At 42.8% G+C, this 21160-nt stretch overlaps 2 protein-coding genes across 9 annotated transcripts in view; one reads left to right on the top strand and one right to left on the bottom strand.

Moving 5' to 3' along the window:
- The window catches only part of LOC308473633 (uncharacterized protein), a 73577-nt gene extending 53349 nt beyond the window's left edge, over nt 1–20228 (top strand). The window contains exons 1-5 of one of the 5 annotated variants that reach the window (XR_013984112.1): nt 8246–8518; nt 16595–16714; nt 17298–17410; nt 18231–18655; nt 19554–20228. Coding sequence is in view for 3 of the 5 variants with exons in the window: in XM_080999431.1 (XP_080855557.1) it covers nt 8477–8518; nt 16595–16714; nt 17298–17410; nt 18231–18306 (351 nt within the window). In the remaining 2 variants the exon portion in view is untranslated. The other 4 variants (XM_080999432.1, XM_080999433.1, XM_080999431.1 and 1 more) reach the window with 4 other exon arrangements.
- MACROD2 (mono-ADP ribosylhydrolase 2) overlaps nt 1–21160 on the bottom strand; it is a 978088-nt gene that overhangs the window by 35150 nt on the left and 921778 nt on the right. The window lies entirely within an intron of this gene.

Below are 21160 nucleotides of genomic sequence, written 5' to 3'. Positions count from 1 at the left end.
CCATCTTGGGTGGCCCTGCACAGCATAGCTCATAGCTTCTCTGAGTTATTCAAGCCCCTTCGCCCTCTAACTATTGGCAACTAGCAGGTGATGGGGGGGGGGTCAGGTAAGCTACCATTGTGTACATTGACTGGCAGCAGGTCTCTCTCCAGGGTTGCAGACAGAGTCTATTCCAGCCCTACCTGGAGACAGACTCTTTTCTGTATGCAAAAGAGATGCTCTGCCTTTGAGCTATGGCCTTTCTCCTGGTGAAAGGTGAAAGTTGTCACACAGGCCTCAGCACCAACACAGGACTGTTGGTACTTCCCTTCCAGATTTATGGTGGAGCCATCTTGCTACCGCTCATCACTTGGTGTTGTCCGTTGCCACTGTACTGTCAGTGCTAAATGTGCGTGTAAAGAAGCAATATGGCTGTTTGTGTTGGACAAGGCCATCCAAATGGTTGGATTCTGTACTAGTGGATTGATAGCACGTTTCAAGAGGGTAAGCACAAGGCAGTCACTCATCAATAAGTCCTTGTGCTGGGATTGCTGTCACTCACGGCCAACTTCTGGAATCTCTGCCAAGGTTACTATATGCTATTAAAAGCATCACAAGGAATCATTCCCTGGGGCATGTCATGCGAATAAGCTATTATTCCTTCTGTAACAATTTTTGCCATAAGTTGTTAGAAGAGTTTGACCTGGCTGATCAAAGGGACGAGCTTTCAAAATTTGAACTACATGAATAACTTCAGTAGCTGGCAGAAATTGAAGCCCTTTATCCCATTACATGGGCATAAAATTTACTTTTAAGGCATATTAAGAGACCTCAAGCTACATAAAGTTTGAAAGAAGGAAGGCATTGTATATAGACCACTTTTCATAATTCAAACAAGCAGTATGGTTGTAATTTTCATTTCCTTACAAGCCCTAGGAACAGAGAAAGAAGCTGTTTTGGAACATTACCAGAAGCCACTTCTTTTGCCAGAATATTGGGGGTAAATCGGTATCTCCTTCCACAGCCAAATTTTAATTGAGGATTGGTATAGCAAAGTCCGCAATGTTCCTTTAACATTTCATTGTTGTTTTCTGTGGCCAAGGTCAGGGGGCAGGACTGTCATAACCAACAGGTTTTGCATTGTTGTCTTAGCTTCTTTTTATTTCACAGCCTTCCACAAGAATACAAAGTGGGTCAAGCCCTTGGCACACCTTCCCCCAAGACACAGGAAAAGAAAAAAAAAGTTTGAGGGGCTATGAAGGATTCAGCCACAAAGGATTCAAAGTGATGTCAGTGGCTAGAATCAAATGGCTGTTTTTGGATCACATTCCATGTATGTTTATTATACCATGCTAGGGTACAATCCTGAGGACAATGATTTTGAGTAAACATGTTTAGGACTGTTTCAGAACATGGTTGGAGGATGGATGGTGGCTAACAGATTGAGGATGAATCCTGACAAGACAGAAATACTGTTTTGGGGGGACAGGAGGCGGGCAGGTGTGGAAGACTCCCTGGTCCTGAATGAGGTAACTGTGCCCCTGAAGGACCAGGTGTGCAGCCTGGGAGTAATTTTGGACTCACAGCTGTCCATGGAGGCACAGGTCAATTCTGTGTCCAGGGCAGCTGTCTACCAGCTCCATCTGGTACGCTGGCTGAGACCTTACCTGCCCGCAGACTGTCTCACCAGAGTGGTGCATGCTCTGATTATCTCCCACTTGGACTACTGCAATGCGCTCTATGTGGGGCTACCTTTGAAGGTGACCCAGAAACTACAACTAACCTGGAATATGGCAGCTAGACTGGTGACTGGGAGCAGGCACCGAGACCACATAACACCAGTCTTGAAAGACCTACATTGGCTCCCAGTACGTTTCCAAACTCAATTCAAAGTGTTGGTGCTGACCTTTAAAGCCCTAAAAGGCCTTGGTCCAGTATACCTGAAGGAGCGTCTCCACCCCCATTGTTCCGCCCGGACACTGAGGTCCAGCGCTGAGGGCCTTCTGGCGGTTCCCTCCCTGCCAGAAGCCAAGTTACAGGGAACCAGGCAGAGAGCCTTCTCGGTAGTGGTGAGCACCCTGTGGAACGCCCTCCCATCAGATGTCAAAGAAACAAACAACTATTGGACTTTTAGAAGACATCTGAAGGCAGCCCTGTTGAGGGAAGCTTTTAATATCTGAAGGACTATTGTATTTTAATCTTTTGTTGCAAGCCGCCCAGAGTGGCTGGGAAAACCCAGCCAGATGGGTGGGGTATGTATGTATGTATGTATGTATGTATGTATAAATAATAATAATAATTATGGCATTATGGGACTGTTGCTCATGTCACTCATGTTTTTCAACAGCTGCATGAACTGATAGGTGAATTCGACAGGAGATTTGGACAGAGGGATTGTCTGTATGTTCCGGACAGGCAGCTCTCTTTCCCATTTTCATGAGATTCCAGGAAGGGAGTTGAAACCCTGAACTGTTCTCTGGGAGCAGTGAGGGTGTACATATGAGGGAACAAACTGAAAGTTAATCCCGATAAATTGGTCTGACTTCTTAACAATAAACCCATTTTTTATCTATTGCAATAATCTTCCTCTGTATTTAAACCCTCTGTGCCTACTTAAGCTTTACTGCTCTGTATGCTACTGGTAACTGGATATTGGATTTGTATACACCTCTAAATGTCTAGAGGGCTCAAAGGAAATCGCAATGTATATTTAGAGTAGTGGCGCATTATTGCCACTGTTTTTTAATATAGTAACCAGCTGAGGGTGCAAGTCTACGGCACGGTTAAAAACAACAACACAACTCTGAGAGTTCCAAGTTTCCTAAGTTTTTTTTCTGTACAGGTCCCACTGAATTTAGTGTGAGCTACATAAAATTTCATAAAGTTGCATTGTACAACAACAAAACAAAACAAAACTGATAGCATAGAAAGAATTTAAGAACCTAAGCTAATTTAGCCACTCTTAACCATGTGGCATAAGGGACGTGGGTGGCGCTGTGGGTTAAACCACAGAGCCTAGGACTTGCCGATCAGAAGGTCGGCGGTTCGAATCCCCGCGACGGGGTGAGCTCTCGTTGCTCGGTCCCTTTACCTTTAACCATGTGGCATGAATGTAGATTAAATCGAATAATGTCACTGTGCTTGTGATTTGGCACAGGAGGCTTGTACTCTGTCATAAAGGTTGTATCCGATACCGTAGCTGAATCATCTGTTTTGCTAAGCAGCAGTAGTGTCATGTGTTCCATGGACAAAGCTATGGAGCTGTCCTCCTGATAGCAGCTAGGGCTGCTTTCTTGGGAAGGACTGGGCTAGAACATGGTGGTGGCAAGGTTGGGGTCATGCAGGCACACTGGCTAGAGCACTCGATTGGTGGCAGCGGTCCCACTGATGCACCAATGTGGCTCAGACTTCACTGCTGGCTGCCGTGTCCGATTCCTGCCACATCGGCAGCGATGGCAGTGTTGGGCGTTTGGCTCTATCCCAACACATGCATTGCTTCTCATAGGCAGGTCATAACTGGCACAAATCAAATATCAAGAGGGACCATAGCTCAGTTGCAGAACACATGCTTTGCATGCAAAAGGTCCCATGTTCAACCCAGAGCATCTCCAGGCAAGCAAGGATAAGAAAGACAATTGTCTGAGACCATAAACAGCTGCAACCAGTCAGAATATAAAACAGTAGGCAAAAGTCAGACCTGGTATAAAGCAGCTTTCAATAGCCTGTGGCCACTCTACATCCCAGCACCCGCTACCACACCCTTCTCCCTAAAGAGTGGGTGTGTCTTCTTTTTGGAATTTAGAAACAAGCCATAAAGATAAGGGTGGGTTTCCTTTTTGGGCAATCCTATTACAAGCATTATTGTTAATGCTTAAGAGTGTGCTACATAAGGATTGTAGGAAATGGAGGGATGAGAGGCCAGAAGTTCACACACTGGAAATCTCGAAGGGCTTAGATAAACCATTAAATTTGACTGCTGATATTTTCACAGGGCTCTTTCCAATAAAGTGCTGAGATTACTCCATTAGCTCAATAGCTTCTGCATCCACAAATCTATTCAAGGCAGCAATGTCAACTCTTTACAGGACAATGAAAATATGGATGAGTGAAAAGTAAATGAATAATTTCACCTAATATTCTTGCGGGGTGGGATCTTCCTCACTGGAAGAGCTTTCAGTTTGAGTAAACAGATAGGGTTGAGTTCACGTTATTGCTGGTTAACCTAATGTTTTCTGCCTGTGACTAATGAGTCTCCTTCCCCAGTCAAAACATGAAAGAATTTCACAGATAACGTAAAGAAATGATAAAGACTTCAGGTGATATAGATCTCCTCCTGTACACAGTATTACATTCCCCCGAGTGAGTTCATGTAAGATCACTTTGTGCCGTTCATAATCAAAGCACAATTCTCAGAGCTCTGCTTCTTTGATCATGTGCAGAAGTTTTCTGATGATGTAGCGCAGTTTGCTAGCAAAGGCCATCCCTCCAGAGCACAAAATGATTTTCATATCAGGTCTAAGGAATATTCTTCTTCCTTCAAATCTGTCTTTCAGAGGCTGGTAATAAGCACAGGGGCTTCTGGGCTCTCTGTAACAGCAGCACTCATATAAAGGTTTTTTGGTTGTAAGTGTTTCGATTTTGAGTTGTAAGCTTCCTTGTTGTGACTTCATAATGTGGCATGCACTGATGGTGAGCCACACGCAAATAAGCACACAATCAAACAATGCAAAGCCCCTTCGCATAGAAATAGTAAGGTGTTTGGGCACACAGAAATAATTTTTCTGATCCTTTTGAGCATGTGTGCTATTATTTTAAACTTTCTCAAGGATTCATCCTGTCAACTAAGTCTTCCTTACATAATGCTGGAACATATTTATTAGCAAACGGTAGCCAAATAATTGACTGATTAGTTAAAATCAGTACTGTAGACCCACAACTTTTGTGGGGTGGGGGTTATGTTCCAGGGATAGTGCATAAAGCCAAAATTGAATATAGTCGGAACACCATGGGTGCAATGACAGACCCTCCAAGTGTCCCTATAAAATGGTTATTACTTTGTGTGTGTCAGGAAACGGACCAAGGTATTTCAACCGCAAATGTCTGTTTGTACTGTGTGGGGCTCATTTCATTTTGTGGTACCTGCTATTTGCCCCCATGTTACTCCAGGCAGGTTGCAAACATTACTTTTTATCCCCTTACTGAGTTAACTGTCAAGTGAGTTAATGACAAGCCTTTACTCTATGCAGAGACTAGAGATAATTTGCCAGAAGCAAACAAAAATCTATTGGGGCCAACTGCAACATGCTCCTTGCGTTGTGTAAGACAGATGGAAACTACTTCAGGGTAAAACTAATTTCTCCTAGGGTAAAAGCCACAAAACATAGCTGTGAAAAAGGTCTTTAATTTATTATTATTGTTGTTGTTGTTGTTGTTGTTGTTGTCGTCATTATTACCACTCTTTTTATACAATTTGGCTGCAACCATGGGCAATGAGCAGTTATGTATCTGCATGGAAACTAAAAAGCACCATAAAGGAGGGCTGTGATTTTCATCACCCTTGGGATGAAACGTGGAAAGAGGCAGAAACCACCACCCAACAATGCTGTCTCACTGTTTGATCAGTGGAATTATGAACGTTTACATTTCTATAGCAACAATTGCATATCCAAAGTACTGTAGAAACAGTCAAATACTAATTTTCAATAGACAGCTAAGTTTGGTGCAATTTAGCAAACAGAAGCATTTTTTTAAATAAAAAGTCTGGATTGTCAAGGCTGCTCTCTCTCTCTCCCTCTCTCTCTCTCCCCCCCCCCCTCTCTCTTTCTCTTTCTAACTGATCCTTTAAATAAAACACAAAAGAGGGAACCATGAAAACAGAAATTTGCTATAATTGTCAGCAGGAGCATATCAATGGCAAATAGTCTAGAGAACAAACTCTAATCCTTTGCCACCAACCCATCTGTGCTGAAAAGATAAAAAAAGTGTATGAAGATGGAAATAAGTAAAGCTAAATCTGTGACAAGTCAAATGCTAAGCAGGCTGGTTCATCATATTGTTACACACCACCCCAAACTCCACAGTGTGAGATTCTAGAAGTTCCAGGCATGCTTTGCCCATGGCTCAAATGCACACTTGGGTCTAACCTAAATACACACGAGTATTTCCTGGCTTTAGCACTCCAAACTTCAATTCAATTCAATCTATAGCTTAATCCAGAACGTATGGTGTTTTGCAACCCCAGACTCATAACATGTTAAATTACACTGATTCAGAGAGTGCGCCCATTGGAAAATATTGGAAAGGTGAAATATCTTTCCTCAGTGATGTAAAAAATGTGGCATTTTGCATTCAAATTCTCTATCTATATAATAGCCCAATAAAATAATCAAAATAAATCACACAGTCCCACACATCAGTGACTCTAAAGTCACATTGGCACAAATGTGCTGTGAAGAAACAAAAGGTTTGTAAAAAGAGCAAGAATACTATGGACACTTTAACAAGTGCTGAATGAAAACCATTTGCAAAAGTTGCAATTCTTGTTTTTGTACATCTACTGCAATGTCTGAAAACTGTGGTGGGCACTTAGACACACACACAAAACTAAAAACAGGAAACAGATGACAAAAAAGAAGAGAAACGAAGGCCCAAATTTGCATAAAATGTGCATATGCTACTTAGTAGGTATACAAAGAAGTTTAGAAATAACTACTTTAATTTAAATAAAAATATAGTACATCATCATAGTGGGGAAAACTGTGACCAGGTAACCTGTGCATCTGCTCTCCCATCTTACGGTTCTTTGTTTTTCAGTTGGACTTGAACATCAATAGACAACGCTGTCAAACAGACCAATAAAGTAGAACACATAGACACCTTATTGAAAACAGACCTTGCATATATGTGAGTGTGTGGACATCTGATCAAATGGGAGGGTATTACACTGGGGAACCTACTCCTTTTTAGATGTTTAAGATGCTCCTCTTTATTCTTTTTGTCCAATATCTGTGGTCTGGTTATATAAATCAAGTTCATTGTGTGCTCCAATAAAATACTCAGAATGGCTAACACATTATAATTTGCTTCCAGTGCAGTTTGCTCCTGAAGAGGCTACTGTCCCTGAGTTAAACAGCGCATTTTATTGGCTGTTTTCCTTCCATAACCCAAAGGATGATTTTATATTTACATCTAATGATTTTAATTATATCCAAATATTTATCTCCACTGTGGCTAAATTAGCAGGTACTTAATTGTATTAATATATACCACCTGACACTTGGGTTATCTCACTTGCCTGCATGTGGAAAACAGAAAACTACATAATTCACTTATGTGGAAAATGTCCTCAAGGGCATCTGCAATGTAGCTGACATCCCACATAAAATCTGTGCTTCACACAGCGAGTTGCCTTCTGCAGCATATTATTAGGAGCAGAGCACCTTCCCCATCCCCCAGTTACATAGATCATTTTTATTCATTAAGAATAAAAGTGCTTCTATGGCTGTGTAGTAAGGAAAGCAAAACAATCAAACAAAAAGGAGTTCACTGTCAGATCCAAAGCAGGATGCAAATTTCTTTTCCTGTTAATTAATCGAGCTTTCATCGCAATTCTGTGATCTGTAAATAAAGCTCCCAAACCAGTTTTATAAAACACAAAGGAGAAGAGACACAGGAGGCAGTAGAGGGGAGAAAAGCCCATGGATGATCAAATTCCACAGAAGCTAATTGTGTTTGCAGTGTTCTTTTTCTGAAGGATGACCAAGCAGGGCCTTCAGCACCGAAATAATTCTGAGTTTGCTTGTTTTTTTTACGCAAATGAACTATAAACTCAAAGTGTAACGTGCCCTTGACGTAACTTGAACACCTACCATATATTACTAAGCTTTGTAAATATTATGAATGGAAGGAAAGTTGCTTCTGCTGCTAAAGCGTATGCAGTGTCTAACTTTCCAAGTCTTACTTTCCAAGTTCCTTTATTGAAAATTGCTCAGGCCTTTCAAGATCTACCAGAAGGGGGACTGATGAGAAGCCTGAAGATATTTACCCAGACATGACTGAGACATGCTTGATGAGATGGGAAAAACACGAAGCCCTTTGAAAGGATGCAAAAATCTCCGGCCATCTGCTTAGTGGCAATGCTTGGAGAACAATGAGGGGGGAATAAGAAGTGGGGAGGGGAGGGAGGCTGCTAGATGGAGGGAAAAGGTAAAGGATCCTTCAATTATTGGGTCAATGAGGCCATTACCGCTCAAAAAAAAAACAACATCTGAGGGAGTCAGCAGAAGCAGCTCGGAAACTCCAGGAAAACAACAGCAGCTCATTTAAACAAAAAACAGCCCAGCCCGTAAGAAAGCAATTTAGGTCAGGGTTGCTCACGAAACCTTAGTTAATTAGAAATCATAGGTAATGCGTGCAAGCTCCGAAGAAGTTTCATTCCTTGCCTTATCCTTCCTTTCATTTGCAGCCCTTGAAATCCTGCAGATGGAGCTCTGCTTAAATGAATGCCCGAGAGAAGCTTCTGTTTCATTTGGCAGTGCAGGTGAACAGCCTGAATTAAGGTTTTAAATGAATGCCCCAGGTGTTTATTCAATATGGTGTACAGCTTAGGCGCTGCAAGCTCTAAAGGCTTGGCAAAGCGCATCTGTGTTTTCACTATTATACAATCCACTGGAGAAAAATTACAGGGAAAGCAAAAGTTTGCTAACCTGGAGTACCACAAATCAGATTTGAACCATTGTTTTTTGCCAGGCTATGAAATGTGTTATCCTCATGAAGGAGTACATTATTCTGAATGAACGAGCAGCCCCTTAGTTCTGAGGGGCACTAAACAGTGCCCTAAGCTGTGGTAATATGTTCAATAACCTCATTTTTATAATAATAAATTTAGGTTGTATTTTTCCCTTTTGTTATTTCACGGCAGCAGCTGGATCACTTTGTTGTTTCCAAAGCTTTTCAAAGCTGACAGAGCCTTAAAGGTGTTTGGAGGGAATTTTTTACCCAAGAGCAATAATATATGGGTGGTTTGTGAATTCTGAATTGAGGACACCTGACCCCATTTTGGACTGGACCCCTTTGTCATTAAAAGTACAGTGGTACCTCAGGTTACATACACTTCAGGTTACATACGCTTCAGGTTACAGACTCCGCTAACCCAGAAATATTGTACAGTACTTAAGTCATTTCGGAGGTCCGTTCTTAACCTGAAACTGTTCTTAACCTAAAGCACCGCTTTAGCTAATGGGGCCTCCAGCTGCTGCTGCGCCGCCGGAGCACGATTTCCGTTCTCATCCTGAAGCAAAGTTCTTAACCCGAGGTACTATTTCTGGGTTAGCGGAGTCTGTAACCTGAAGCGTATGTAACCTGAAGCGTATGTAACCCGAGGTACCACTGTATTGAACTCAGTTACGCATTAACGACTAATGGGTCAAGAATACATCTTTCATTTTAAAAATTAAATTCTTTAAAAAACATTATTTAAAAAACTACCTTCTGAGTCTAAAAACAAGTAAGAACCTCACTGAAATTAAAAAGTATGCTTATGCTGTGTGTGAGTTTTGAGATATCCATGTCTTCATCTCATATGCAAGTTCTGATATGTGAAAAATGAGTTACTCTTTTATGCTGGGGAAGCTGTTAACTGCCTCCCAGAAGCAGATAAATCCATTTCAAGCAAACATGCTCTTTTTAGACTTTTAAACATGTATCCTCTATGTTTATTTATTTTCATGTTATTCTGCCCCCCGCCCAACTTCCAGGTTAAATCAGTAGCTTAGTCTGAAGTAGGAAGAAACAATATTTTTACTTTTTTAACACTTTGTTATTTAAAAGCTATTGGTCCAACAAACCCCAAAGACTCAGATCATTTCAAAAGGGATGACTGGGGTGGATTCAGAATTCCTGTGGGAGCAGGGGAGGTCATTTTCGCTCATTCCTACACCCTGTCTCCCCCCATCCTTGCACCCCCTGAAAGGTTGCCCTTGCAGATTGGGGGACCCCCTGGAATGGTGTGGAAAGCAGCACAGGAAGCAGTGAGAATTGCACACACACCCCTTCTTCCTCCAGCTGGAATTCACAGAGTTTCCATGAGCATAAGTTACATTCTGGATCCCAACCATCATGTCTGAACAGTACAAAGATGGTGCATGTTTAGAAGCCTTGCACAGCAAACAACCTGCTCATTCAGTGTAGGGAAGGTTGAAATGAACCTGCACAACCCACGAAAGGGAGGAAGGGAAGTCCAGGAGATTCTTCGGAATTCTCTTTCAATGTTGGTTGTTTGGTAATTGTTTGTAAATTTCAAAATCTGAAAAAGCTAAAAATGAAATGAACCTGCACAAGGACTAAAGGAGAAGAGGGTTGGATTTGTGCCCCCTGAGATTGCCCCATCTGCCACACATTCATGGGAACTTGTGGACAGAGCCTGCGAGACTACAGACCTGTACCCTGCATTTTTTGAAGGGTAGAGATACCATGGCTGTTTTGAACCCAGAGAGGCTCTCCTCAGAAGTTCCAATGAATGCCTAGTCAAACTTCATGTATTGTCTTGAACAGTGGGCTCAGTAGCAGACTGCTAATGGAATAGATAGCTTCGTGGCACTCCAAAGTTTCTATCTCTGGTCTATTCTGTACCCTTTATGTTAGCCGGTTTCCCCTCATCTCCTTATCAAACCCTCTGATCACACCTCCCTCCCTCTCTTCTTCCCTCCCTCCCTTCTAAGATACATTAGAAAAGAGGCAGATTTCCTTTCCTTTTTTTTCCTCCTCAGAAAGTGGTACGGTTTAAAAGCCTCCTAATTATTGTTATGCCTGTTACAGAAATAATTTACATCCTACATAATGGAGCTAAGGTGGCTAACAACAAACGCAGTAAAATACAACATAAAGCAATCCTATAAAATGTAAACAGTGTATAAACCAAACAGGTAAGAAAACAGATCAATAAGACAGCCAGGCTTAATAAATAAATAAATAAAAATAAAACAAAGCACAGCAGCAGGAGCAGATAAAACAGCTTGATAGGCCAAAGGCTTGTCTAAATAAGAAGATACTTGTGTGATGGAAGCCACCACAGAAGTATCGGAACTGGCATCCCCAAGGAAGGTGTTCTGGAGTCTGGCCACAGCTACCAAAAAGTCCCTCTCTCAAATCCCTGCCAAATGCACTTCAGGCTTCTGAATCTAGTACTTTATTCATTTGATTCACTAAGAAAACTCCAGACTTGTACTATGCCATTTTTAAAAGGCTAATGTGCCATACACACAAGCTTTTGTTTGATTGTTTGTTTAATGTTCCTCTACATGGAATAAAAATGAATTTAGGGTTTGTATGCCAGCTAGCAGCCTTTGGTCATCGATAAAGAACATTATTTCAGTATGTATTATTACTAAAACTTGGCAATTATGCTTGTACCACAAGGTTTTGTAGTGTCTTCATTCTGTATAACATCTAGATGAAGAAGAAGAGTTTGGATTTGATAGCCCACTTTATCACTACCCTAAGGAGTCCCAAAGCGGCTAACATTCTCCTTTCCCTTCCTCCCCCACAACAGACACTCTGTGAGGTGAGTGAGGCTGAGAGACTTCACAGAAGTGTGACTAGCCCAAGGTCACCCAGCAGCTGCATGTGGAGGAGCGGAGACGCGAACCCGGTTCCCCAGATTACGAGTCCACCGCTCTTAACCACTACACCACACTGGCACTAGATGGTGGTCCTAGAGGAAGGTCATTAGGAGTTTTGGAGCTGGGTGATTTGATTTCTTATTTATTTAACTATGTATAATCTGTACTTTCATAAAATATGTCAGGGCAGCTTACAATACATAAAAAATACAAAATAAATACAAATGATATAAATACAAATACCGTATTTTTCGCCCTATAGGACGCACCGGCCCATAGGATGCACCTAGTTTTTTGGGGGGGGAATAAAGGGGGGGAAATTATAGAACAGGCTGCTATCTGCAAGCCTAGGGAGCCCGGCGGGAAGTCCCACCAGTCTCCCCAGGCTTGTGGATATCTGTCCCCCGAGCTTGTGGGGCTGGCAGCCTCCAAACCAGGTCGGGGAACAGCGGGAAGGCGCGCTGTGCCTCCCTGCTGTCCCCCGAGCTTGTGGGCTGCAGGCTGCTGCCCGCAAGCCTTGCGAGCCTGCGGGAACTCCCGCCGGGCTTGCAAGGCTTGCAGATAGCTTCCTGAAGCCTGGAGAGCGAGAGGGGTCGGTGCGCACCGACCCCTCTCGCTCTCCAGGCTTCAGCGAAAGCCTGCATTCGCCCATAGGACGCACACACATTTCCCCTTCATTTTTGGAGGGGAAAAAGTGCGCCCTATAGGGCGAAAAATACGGTAATAAAAAAATCAATAAAACAGCAGTAGATGCTGGTTGGTTAAAAAGGAGGGAAATTCAAAAGACACCTGAAAGAAGGCAGGGGTGGTTCCTGCCAAATGTCACCAGAGAAGGAGTTCCATAGGGCGTGACCTGCCACACTAAAGACTCAGCTCCTAGGGAAGGCTAACCGAACCTCAGGGGCATGGGGAACCACCAGAAGTGCCCTATCAGAGGACCACCTTGATTGATGTAGAGTACAGTCAGATGGTCCCTAAGGTACTTGGACCCAAGTTGTTTAGGGTTTTGTGAATTAACAGAAGAACCTTGAACCCAGCTTGGTATTAGATTGGTGAGCAGATGACACCCAGCTCTGTCTCTGCTTCTTATCTGACCCAATGTGTCATCATTGATGTCTGGAATGGGCTAGATTAGAGCTAGAAAGTCAATCCAGAGAAGATAAAAGCTGCTGTTCTTGAAGAGTTTATCAGTCTAGGGAACTGGTATTCAGCTTGCTCACTCTTCCCCTTTAGTACCTGGTTTGTAGTTTGGGGGATGATGCTTGGTTGGATGTCAAGTGGTCTCAATTGTTCGTGGTGCCTCCTATCAGGTTTGACTGGGGTGCAAGCATGGCTAGCACAACACATTTTGCTGCCTGAGGCAGAGCAGCAAATGCCCCATGGTCACCACAAAGGCTAGTCAAGGCAGCTTGTTACCTGGGGCAGAAAATTGCACAAGTGACTCTCCCCTTACCTGACAGTACAAATGCAGTAATAATACATTGTTATTTACAGCCCTATGTATGATACCCAAACTAGCTGCTTGAAACAGCTGCGTCACTCTGCCCAATGGTTGGAGTGGCCCAACAACTGCAGCATTATCTATGCCCCAGTAATGTCCCAAACTAGATTACTGTATTGATCAACCAACCCTGAAGCAGTAGCTGAAAATTATAGCTGGCCCAAAACATGGCAGCCAGATTGTGAGTTGGGACTAAAACCCTTTAGGCATATTATAGAACTAGATGCTGGTTTTCAACATGTTGGTTTTGGCCTGTGGTCTAAGGTTACTAGACATCCCCGTTTCCCAGGGACAGTCCCTGGATTTACACATCAGCCCCCATACGAAATCCACTGAAGTTGAAAAGTGTCCCCGGATTCATTGGAAAAATCTGGTAACCTTACTGTGGTCACGTATCTGAAGTGCCACATTCTGCAATATGAACCTGCCTGTCAAGTGAGATCTTCATTGGTGCCTCCCCTACCTTCTGAAGTTAGGCAGGTGGCTATCAGGAATGCAACCTTCTCATAAGAATATAAGAACAACCCTGGTGGGTCTAGCTAACTGGGTGCCCATGGAAAAGCCCATCCCATGGGAAGCCTGCAAGCAGGCCTCAGTATCCAGAATTCCCACCCATTATATTCTGATGTCTTCAATTCTGTCTTTCAAGTGCCACACAAAGTGTCCTTTGGGTTTTAATGGCATTGCTTGCCTTTTGTTATTATTGTTTTAAAGTATTTCCCCCCTCCAACTTGCTGCTGGCTGTTATTACAGTCTTTGGCTTTTATCTGCCTTTAAAATGTTTTATTAATTCTCTTTTTAGAGTAATACACAGAGGTAGAAATAGGCAGACTCTAAAGTTCTAGACAGAGAAACAAATAGAGAAGCCACAGAAACTCACTGAAGGCAGCAGAACAGGATTTAGACCAATGAAAGAAAAGGTATTTTGCACAAAGAGCTCAACATTTCAGAAGAAGCCAGAAGGATGAACATATTGTTATGAGTTTGTGGAGGCCAGGCCAGTTTGGCGGGGTGGGACGGGGGAGGAAGTAGGCTGCATGTGAGACCCTTCTAATTCCTGGATCCATCATGGACCAGGCCTGCCTGGGTGATGGGCCATTAAGAGAACAAAAGGAACTGTAATGGGCCTTTAAGAGAACCAAGGTCCAGATATTTGACAAATCTTCCACCTGCCTCATTAAGAGTTGCCTTCCAAGAACTACCCTTTCAATCTGTGCCCTCACCAGTCCTAGATGGACAATATAACAGAATACCTTGTGAAGAGAGACTCTGTCTGTGTGGGTAACCATGTGTAGAGGACATTTGCCATTACTTACTACAATGCCCACTGGGACGCAGGTGGCGCTGTGGGTTAAACTACAGAGCCTAGGACTTTCCAATCAGAAGGTTGGTGATTCGAATCCCCATGACGGGGTTCGCCAGAAGCAGCTTAGTCATGCTGGCTACATGACGCGGAAGCTGTAGGCCGGATCCCTTGGCCAATAAAGCGAGATGAGCGCCCCAATCCCAGAGTCGGCCACAACTGGACCTAATGACTGGAGAGCCAGTGTGGTGTAGTGGTTAAGAGCGGTAGTCTCGTAATCTGGGGAACCGGGTTCGCGTCTCCGCTCCTCCACATGCAGCTGCTGGGTGACCTTGGGCTATTCACACTTTGAAGTCTCTCAGCCCCACTCACCTCACAGAGTGTTTGTTGTGGGGGAGGAAGGGAAAAAGAGAATGTTAGCCGCTTTGAGACTCCTTCGGGTAGTGATAAAGCAGGATATCAAATCCAAACTCTTCTAATGGTCAGGGGTCCCTTTACCTTTACTACAATGCCCACTATATACAGACCCAAGAAATCTATTCATAAAACCCCTTTTGACAAAGAAAACAAATCTAACCGGGGCAGAGAAGGTGAAGTGGCTACTGAGTGATACTGATGACACTGTGACTTCTAAGGTGTCTCTCTATGCCCTGGCAGTGCGATAAAAGTTTCAAATATAAATCAGTGTAAGGAAAGGGGGCACTGTACCAGATGACAATGGGTGGGGCCTCCTACTCCCTCTTTTACATAGTAGGACAGAGCAGGTGTTTTGAGGGCGGAGTTGGCTGTGATGTAGCCCAGAGGAAGAAGCTGCAGGTTAGAAAGGCAGAGAAAAGCCATGGCTGATTTCTGCATGAATCTAAGGCTGCAGCTATGGGAGAAACAAGACACTTTGGGGTGTTAATGGTGTGAATCTTTCCATTGTGGCTCAGGTTGTAAATATGCATGGATAAAGACACTACAATCCCCAATGTGCCTCATTTCCAAAAGGAAACACAAACCTTGAGGCCTGGAACACCTGGAACCTTGAAAAAGATGAACTAATATTTATATTGCTGCTTACATGGAGTGTACTGTGCCAAGTGTACACCTCCATTTTCTAGCTGGGGTGATCCAGTAAGAATTTAAGTATCATGGGAGGAAGGGCCCATTCTAAGGTATACACCACATTTCCATGGCTGCACAAGAAAACAAAATGGATGACAGGGTAGTTTACAAATTGACTCCACTCCAAATGCTGCAGATATTAATAATGCCAAAGAGTGCACAGCATACCATGTTATTTTGAATCTAAAGGTGAGGAAAGACTGAAGAAAGGGAATCGATTACATCTCAGGAAGTCTAATGAGGGCAATGGAAGTAAAATCTGACATTTGTGTTAGACATTAAAAAAAGGTTTAACAATGGAGTTCTATTTCCACTATCACTGTGCAGGAAAAGAGGGTTTATGCCTTGAAGGTGGCAAGGGTGAAGTACAACCCAAACAGTGTTGGTTTTACAGTACAACGAAACCTGCTCTGACATTTTTGCATGTCGCTTGATTTACAGCCAATTCGACTAATGCCTTTAGGATGCTGTGGAAGAATCTGGTCTTCCTTGTCCATTCTCTGCAACGACTTGTACAGGGATCTGGGTAGCTGGAAAACAGCTTTTCAGTTTTCATTTATGTCAGTGTTTTAGGGCCACACTCCTGGCTGTAAGTCAGGCATCCCCAACCTGCAGCCCTCCAGATGTTTTGACCTACAACTCCAATGATCCCTAGCTAACAGGACCAGTGGTCAGGGATGATGGGAACTGTAGTCCAAAACATCTGGAGGGCCGAAGGTTGGGGATGCCTGCTGTAAGTTAAGGGTGAATCAGCTGAATCACATTCTGCTTTGAAACTTGGCTGTGTAGGAGAGGTAGATTTGAGGATGATCCATGCTGCATTTGAGGTTGAAAGGACTTAGATCCACTGTTCCACCACTAAGAAACATCCAACTCCAATGTAGTGGTGAAGGTGGAACTATCTACAGCATAGGGTACCATACCACATCAATGCTGCTTAAATAACACATCTGTTAGGGGCATGGCTCTGAACAGCTGTAATCTCCTGGCATTTTGAAGCTTGAGTGAACATGGAAAGACCTTAACACTATAGGCAAAACCAGAAGTATTTTGTTAACTGAATTGTTCTCTTCATTTTTTCTGCAGTCACCCTATTGGTACTGCTGCTTGTCCAGACCATGTATAGAAGCAGCAAAACAAGAGAGTGCTTTTCAAAATACGACCAAACGCAACTCAGCTTGGAAGAAGCTACCACCAATACTGAAGGTGAATTAACACTATTGTTAATTCACTCCTGAAATGGAATCCTAACACTGCCACTGGGTCCACTCCAAGTAACTGCTCGAAATGAATGTAAGGGAGATGGCTACTCAGGGAATCCATATGGTAACATTGGCCACATTAGAAATAGACACATTTTGGCTCCCATCCCTTGGTGCAAGCCCCTAGTGACTGGCACATAATCCTCTTCTTGCTCAAAAGAAGATTTTTATGAGCCAGCTAAGTGCAGAGAAACTGTTCCAGATGGTGGAGTCTGCATGATTGGATGATCAGCTGCCCACTGTGTTAAGAGAACTGAGAGTCTTAGAAGAATTGTAGGAATGTGAGTGACAGTCTGAATAGCGTCAAGTTCAAAAGGGGGTAATATTCTGAAGAGATGGGTGAGGTTATGTCACATTATTATCAATGACTCCTTTGCTGATAAGTTCCTCCTGTCAGGGAGAAGATTTATTTTGGTACAGAGTTGCTCATCTCGTATCTTCTTTTCATACAACAGTGTCCTCTTTTTGATTGATTGCCGAATCCTATAACAATCTCCTATTGTTTCTGCTTGGTGTCACCTCAACAGATGCTTTACACATCTTGTGGACTGTGCAAACAAGATGAAAATTGGGAGAACATGAGGGAACAGACTAACATGTCGAAGAGGCAAGGTGAAGTATCAAAGAGCTGTGAAGCAAAGTGAGTAGAATACGGACTCATTACCCAGAAATAATGGTCACTTATCCATGCACTGTCCAGATTCAAACTCACTTAACTGCAGTAAGGTGGTGGCCTCGTTTGCCCTCAGACCTTACCTGGGAATACTGGAACTTTGCAAAAATTGGTTGTAAACACAGTGTAAATCAGGGGTCTCCAACATTCTTAGCACATTTGAAAATCTGAGAAACTGTTGTGGGCACCACAAGATACATACTTCAAAGAAAATTAAAAAAAACAAACTGGTGATGCTCAGAACCCCTCCCCAGATTTTTATTGAAAAGTGACAAAGATATCTCACAAGGGTGAGAACACTAGTCACTGACTTGAAGCAACTCCACTCCTCCTCATTAGGAATTTCTGGGTAATTCTGTGACCTGTATATCACAGATTCTGTATATGTTCACTATTATTATTGACAAATCATCATAATCAAATGATTTTTATCTAAAGGCTGTTATTCTGAGACAACTCCTGCCGCCATGGACAAATAATACTTTGTCAACTATCTGCGGTCATTAAAGCCCAGTAGTGATTGGCAGGCCATCACTACTTGCCTGACCTCTATCACTGTGGTGCACCAGGAGGGTGAGGGGTGAGATGGTGGCAAGGGGCAAACACACCAGCAGAGCCAGTTTGGTGTTCCTGCTGATGTATTTGCACAACACCAACTTTGCCAATGCCCCTCCTCTCCTCCTTGCCTTCTGGTATGCCATAGTGATGGCAGTGCCAGGAGTTCAGATGAACAGCACTACCCAGACCCGCAAAGCACTACTGTTCAAACCTCATTTTGGGTTTCCAGGAAACTGACTTTTCATCCATCCTGCATACCAAAGAGGACAATTCTCCAAATGATAATAACCATGGAAACAGGGTGATGCAGCATGCTGGGTATCCAATGTCCCTCTATATTTATCCCCATTAAATAAAGAATTGACGTGGCCTCATGCAGCTACTTTGTTATATTTGTTTGGAATTTCTATTGCAGCAAGATCCAAAACACCAACCAGTCTACTATAGAAAGCTAGAGTTGCTTTATCCTTGAACAACGTCACCTACCAGAGGTGACATTCTTCTAGCAGAGGAAGAGGTGGGAAGCAGCAACACTCCACTGGCTCCTCCCTCCTTCAACTGTCACCTGGCAGAAGCTATTCCATCAGGCCACAGCTAAGAGAAAATTGGGAAGCGGGGACACTTTGTTGGAATTAGTAAGACACCACAAGCAAGGTGCTTGGGCTTCTCTACTAGAACTAATTCCTCTGGTCCTATTAAGAATTTTGTAACTTTGAGAACCAATACCTGAGTTTGCTTGTCTTCCTCTTCCATTTTTAATTTTATGCCATTAACTTTTAGACCATAAGTCCTAGAACAGAAGCCGTCTTGTTTTATTTATTGCAGATAATGTGAAGAGGATGACAAACCATGTTGATTGATACCTTCTTGGTTTGTACTAACTTTTCAATATAAAGCAAGTCAAATAAAGTGCTACCATAATATTACTATTTTGCACTGGTACTTTAGCAATATTTTTGTTAATCCAAGAGATACAGTGGCATGAGCTACGGCTTAGTTTCTGATAGCAGTGTTGTAAAAACAAAGATGGCTACTCTTCTTCACAATCTGAAACATGCATTCTTTTCTCTTCCCTGTCTTTGTACTTTCAGCGGGATGTTATTGTCATCTTCCAACTGTTTAAACAATGCAGTACCCAAGTGCAAAGCATTACCTAATCTCACAGAACAATACTAACAAACATTAATTTATGCAGCTTTAAGCTCCTTTCTTTTTTGCTGGCTTAGAAAAATTAATCAAATGTCTGATTGACAATTGACATAAACATTGTCTTGGACCGAATACTTAAAATTGAATGTCAGATTGTCAAAACAATTCTCAATTAAAGAACAGGACAATATTAAGTGGGACAAATAGCTACTGTGTTTTGTTCTGTTTGTGAAGAAAGGAGTCAAATATAATGAAGTCTACTCCTCTGTCATTGATAAAGTATTTTTACGTCTAATGTTTCTGTTTGTTCCTTTCTGTTTTTTGCTATCAAAGCAGATGTCCTTAAATGATTGTGACAAAATGGGAAAGCTTCACATTCCTTAATTGTTTCTATTTTTATTAGCACATAAAAGGCAAAATCCTCCCGGTGAAAGAAATGGAAACAATTAAAATTCAGAACTGAACCTGTACCACCTGCTCGTTACATGCAATCTCAGCTTCTGCGCGTACATAATGCCTACAAGAAAATGAACAGGAACTGGCTTGCCTCCTGTTTCAGAAAGATGGACTGCATTATTCTTTCCTGCAGGCTGATAACTTATGTCTAAAACAGATGCAATAACCAGACCGTCCTGCAAAAGTACAATCCAGTTGGTGGTATCTCCTGCTGAGCAGCTGTCCAAAACCAATAAATAGTTCCTTCTGCTGTGATGAAACAGCGGTTTTGTGTCATCGATTCAGATATTGATAGAATCTCATTTTTGCTGATATGGTATTACAAAGGTCTCTCTGCATCCTGACACACCACTATTAGTGAAAGGTTCCCCCTGCAAAACTGTATAAAATTTGACAGGAGCATTGCAAACAGAAAGGCAGGCTCCTCTACCCGTTTTTTTAGTCTCTCCAGAAAGCAGCACCAAGAATCAATGTAATCGGCAGAACCGACGCATCTTGTAAATATCAGCCTCATCTGTAGAAGCCAACTTTATCCTCTCTTGTCTAATGAGCCAAATATTTCAACCCTCGCAAAAGAGGTGAGGAGGAGAAATAAGGACTATGTCATCTCCTCCTGCACCTTCTCATGGTAGCACAGGTGTTTCTTTAGGAAATATATAGCACAGAAATCCTCTTAGACTCTTCCACTTTTGATAGAATCTCTGGTGAAAAGTTATTCGGTTTGAGTTACATGTGTCATAAATACTTCATACGTTCTAAGCAATTTTGGAGATTATTGAAGGTAGTTAGTACTGAGTCTGGGTGGCATCTGGCTGGTCTACTGTGGATTGCAATTTAATTAATTTTATTTTACTGTGTTGATTTTATTGGAATTGTACAGTATGGTTGTGAAGCACCCCGGCATGCTGCAAATATGAGTAACGGCTTAAAAATTTATTGAAAGGGGGAGAGAAAAAGAAAAGAAAAGGCAGACACCAAACTTTTGGAATTGGGGTGAGGTAAGAAGGGTGGGACGCGGGTGGCGCTGTGGGTTAAACAACAGAGTCTAGGACTTGCCGATCAGAAGGTCGGCGGTTTGAATCCCCGCGACGGCGTGAGCTCCCGTTGCTCGGTCCCTGCTCCTGCCAACCTAGCAGTTCAAAAGCACGTCAAAGTGCAAGTAGATAAATAGGTACCACTCCGGCGGGAAGGTAAACAGCGTTTCTGTGCGCTGCTCTGGTTCGCCAGAAGCGGCTTAGTCATGCTGGCCACATGACCCGGAAGCTGTACGCCGGCTCCCTTGGCCAATAAAGCGAGATGAGCGCCACAACCCCAGAGTCGGTCACGACTGGCCCTAATGGTCAGGGGTCCCTTTACCTTTACCTTTAAGAAGCACATGCTAGATTCCTTCCACAGTCACAACATCCTGTTATAGTGGGTCAATCAATAGAGTTTTAAAAAGGAAAATCTGCATTAATTTTGAGAAAAATTGAGTAGGAGACTCAACACACCTTTCCACCTTTCTCCCCAATATCTGTGGCATTTGTGCCATCAATCTGTTTGGAAAGTTATATG

The sequence above is a fragment of the Podarcis pityusensis genome (assembly GCF_964106645.2).
Source record: "Podarcis pityusensis genome assembly, chromosome: 3".
NCBI classification, from domain to species: domain Eukaryota; kingdom Metazoa; phylum Chordata; class Lepidosauria; order Squamata; family Lacertidae; genus Podarcis; species Podarcis pityusensis.
The sequence above is the reverse complement of the archived record's forward strand: the minus strand, read 5'-3'. Positions and strand labels throughout refer to the sequence as shown.